The sequence below is a fragment of the Brassica oleracea genome, chromosome C8 (genome assembly GCF_000695525.1).
Source record: "Brassica oleracea var. oleracea cultivar TO1000 chromosome C8, BOL, whole genome shotgun sequence".
In the NCBI taxonomy this organism is placed as follows: Eukaryota; Viridiplantae; Streptophyta; class Magnoliopsida; order Brassicales; family Brassicaceae; genus Brassica; species Brassica oleracea.
In genome coordinates, this window is record NC_027755.1 from 14,232,277 (window position 1) to 14,236,372 (window position 4,096).

Genomic DNA, 4,096 nt, shown 5'->3' on the forward strand with positions numbered 1-4,096 from the left:
GGGATGATGAAAACCGAAAGATCATCCGCAGCAAGAATGTCGTGTTCAACGAAGAAGTGCTGTAAAAGGATAAGCAAAGAGAAGGCCCAGAGAGGAAAGAGCCTGGAGCTGTTGACTTAGAAGATATCCTTACACTGGAGTTGCCACAGGATACCGCAACAGCAAAAGAAGAAATCTCTCAAGACGAGAGTGGTGAAGCTGAAGAAAGTGATGATTCTGAAGTGGTCCCATATACACCAGTCACGGAGTTACGACGGTCAGAATCATCAGAAAGCCAGTAAGATTTTCTCCATCAATCAACTACATTCTGCTCACAGACAGAGGCGAGCCTGAATGTTATGAGGAAGCTATGCAAGTTGATGAGTCGATCAAGTGGGAGCTTGCAATGAACGACGAGATGGACTCGTTGTTATCCAATCACACGTGGGAGATAGCAGATTTGCCTAAGGAGAAAAATGCATTGCATAACAAGTGGGTTTACCGAATAAAAGAAGAACCTGATGGGAGTAAGCGCTATAAAGCGAGGCTTGTTGTGAAGGGATTCGAACAAAAAGAAGGCGCTGACTACACTGAAATTTTCTATCCTGTAGTCAAGATGGTGACCATCAGAACGGTTCTTGGGCTGGTAGCACAAGAAGATCTGCATCTTCAACAGATGGATGTGAAGACGGCATTTCTTCACGGTGATTTGGATGAGGAAATTTATATGAAGCAACCCGAAGGCTTTGAGATCAAAGGGAAGGAAAGCCTTTTTTGCAAGCTGAAAAGGAGTTTGTACGGCATAAAACAAGCTCCAAGACAGTGGTATAAACAGTTCGACAGCTTTATTAAAGGTGTCGGACTTCAAGACGCTTGAAGAGTCCTACTTGATATTGCTCCTATATGTCGATGACATGCTGACAGTAGGAGCAGACTTGCACGAGATCAATAGCTTGAAGACGAAACTCTCAGAAGAGTTTGCGATGAAAGACCTTGGAGAAGCAAGACAGATTCTAGGGATGAGAATCAGTAGGAGCAAGGAAGGTCTTAAGCTATCACAAGAGGAGTATGTGAAGAAAGTCCTCCAGAGGTTTAACATGGATGACGCGAAGCCAGTTAGTACTCCCCTGGCAAGTCACTTTCGGTTATCCAGAGAACAGTCTCCAAAGACGGAAGAAGATATGAAATATATGGATAAAGTTTCATATGCTTCTGCTATAGGCAGCGTAATGTACGCGATGATATGTACAAGGCCAGACATTGCACATGCAGTGGGAGTCGTCAGCAGATTTATGAACAATATAGGAAAGGAACATTGGGAAGCCGTTAAGTGGATTTTCAGTTATCTAAAAGGAAATCCAAGTTTCTCGCTATGTTTCACGAAGTCTAAGACGGGATTTTAGGGATATGTTGATGCTGACAATGGAGGTGACATTGACAGCACGAAGAGCACAACCGGGTATGTCTACACCTTTGGCGGTACTGCAATTTGTTGGGTTTCAAAGTTGCAGAAAATTGTATCTCTATCAAGCTGTGAAGCTGAGTATGTTGCGGTAACGGAGGCAACAAAAGAGATGATATGGCTACAATCTTTTCTAGAAGAGCTAGGCTATGACCAAGAGAAAAGTGTGTTGTACTGTGACAGTAAAAGTGCCATCGATTTAGCAAAGAATCCGGTTTACCATGCTCGGACGAAGCACATACATCGTTGGTATCATTTCAACAGATCAGCATTAGAAGATGAAATGTTGGTGTTTGTAAAGATACCAGGAAGCAAGAATCCGAAAGACATGATGACGAAGGTCGTGCCGTATGATAAGCTGAGGTTGTGTGCAACCTTAGTTGGCTTGTTGGAGTAAAAAGCTGGGGAGACCTGCTACATTGTCAAGGTGTGAAGACAGATTGAAATCAGTCTTCAAGTGGGAGATTGTAAGTCAAACATCACGTGTTTCATAATGGACGGTGATGTTAGGCAGCTGAAATTGTTGACGTTGGTTTTGTCAAAGATTGTGATCTCACCAAACACCTTCTTCATGCTTATAAAAGGAGAGCTATGGTGAACCATTTTATTCATCCCAAAACAAGAAAACACAGAGAGAGAACAAGGGAAGAGAAGAAGAAGGAAAAAAAACAATTTTTTTTTCTACAAAAATTTTCTTTAAGAAATTACGAGTAATTTCTTGAGTGTGTTTGGGATCGGGGTGTGAGTTGAGAGCTTGTAAAAATTTCCCGGGTTGATAATAAAAGATCTGAGCAGGTCCGGAGACATATGTAAGATTGGCCGAACTCCGTTAACAATTTTGTGTGTGTGCTCTTTTTTCGCTCCCATAAATTCTGGTTTACCGCAAAATTTGACCGCGTATTTCCTAACAGGTAAGACAGAGCATCATAAAGCACAAAATTTTTTAAATGGTCAACACACAACACATGTCCGAATCCAAATTTTTCTGGTTAATACAATATTACAATCAACGTTAGATGCCTGGGGTTATTTGAGATCCAATAGGTCCGAACTTTCTAATTTTGAAAATAAAAGAAAATGAAAGTTATGCACTATGCACTATGCATGCAGTATCACATTAATTTAGTGTACTTAATGGTTCAAAGATCCCGGAGCATGACCGAACTTTTCTATTGAGCTGAAAGATTTTATGAAGTTGAAAACAGATACATGGAGTTTTTGGTTGTTTTTGTTCTTCGTTCGGAAAATGTATCGTCTAATTCATTAGCTAAGATAACAAAATTTTTCCATAGATAATTGTATTACATTAGTTATTCTGTTATGGTATGGTTTTTCAGACCATCTCTAAGCTTGAGTAATAAAACAACTGTTCGAAGGAAAAAAAAATTAAGTTTACTTAATGTGGTAAAATATATATTTAGACGTTCAAAATATATGGCCGTACTTGATTCTTCCGTAGCAAATATTCCTCACATTTTATTTTATGTACGCTTTACCGAATGAACTTATAGTTTATTCTTTTCGCTGTGAAATATACTCCCACTATTTTAATATTTATTATTTAAAATGTGCTCTCTATTTAAAATTCTAGATTTCGGGATAAAGTGAATTCTCTAGAAAAAGTGCTACATCAAACACAATATGACAGCTTTACGTACCTTATATAAATGACCCTTATAGACCCTTCAATACATCAAACACGGAAACTCATCAAAGTCACTTCTTATCTTTACCAAGAGACATCAAGCTCCCTATTATAAGTTCTTCAACTTTCCAATAGTCATCATCCCTAGTATATCTCTTATCTCAATCAAGACACTCAGTTTGATACTTTGAGGCTTCCAAAACTCTTTCACATTATAACATTAATGGAGAAGCTACAGAAGATGATTTCCGGAAAGTCGGTAGTTATCTTTAGCAATAACTCTTGCTGCATGTCTCACACAATCAAGACTCTCTTCTTAGACTTCGGCGTCAACCCGACGATCTATGAGCTAGACGAGATCAGCAGAGGAAAAGAGATTGAGAAGGTATTGGCTCAGCTCGGCTGCAGCCCAACCGTTCCGGTGGTGTTCATAGGAGGGCAGCTCGTTGGTGGAGCCAATCAAGTTATGAGTCTTCATCTCAATCGTTCTCTCGTTCCGATGCTTAAACGCGTTGGGGCTTTGATTTAAATATAAACTTAATTAAGAACGTACTTTAATCATCTATAATGTACTAGACTAGTCAAAAACTGACAATAGCACAATACATGTATGAATCAATTAAAATAATAATATGAATGTATGAATATGTTTCTCTTGTCTATCTAAGTTTTTTTTTTCTTGAAAAATCTATCTATCTATCTATCTAAGTTTTTTAAAAGATAGTTATATGGGGATACCTATTTTGTTAATGTGGGGTTATACTTATCTTATAATAAAATCAGCTAGTGTTGGATTTCTAACTTTCCATGATTATATTTATAATAAAATGCATGCATGCATGAATTTTAGAAAAATCAGATGCGGTAAAGCACATGTAGGCAATTTATGCCCCAATCCGCTTATTTGCACATGTTCCAATATATATGAGAAAGAGGTGAGACAATAAGCTGAATATCAGCAGGTAATGTAGTAAAGTAAACAACTAACAGTCTAACAATGTAGAAGGCTA

The 4,096-nt window shown here is 38.4% G+C and overlaps 1 protein-coding gene across 1 annotated transcript; it reads left to right on the forward strand.

Moving 5' to 3' along the window:
• The first annotated feature begins 3,151 nt into the window (after positions 1 to 3,151).
• On the forward strand, positions 3,152 to 3,683 carry LOC106310812 (monothiol glutaredoxin-S4-like). The gene has a single exon (XM_013748037.1). The coding sequence runs from the start codon at positions 3,310 to 3,312 to the stop codon at positions 3,613 to 3,615; it is 306 nt and encodes a 101-aa protein (XP_013603491.1). The 5' UTR covers positions 3,152 to 3,309; the 3' UTR covers positions 3,616 to 3,683.
• Positions 3,684 to 4,096: the final 413 nt, after the last annotated feature.

What these genes read in the sequence shown, in the direction of transcription:
- LOC106310812 (XM_013748037.1), top strand. Translation starts at nt 3,310, where the DNA reads ATGGAGAAGCTACAGAAGATGATTTCCGGAAAGTCGGTAGTTATCTTT.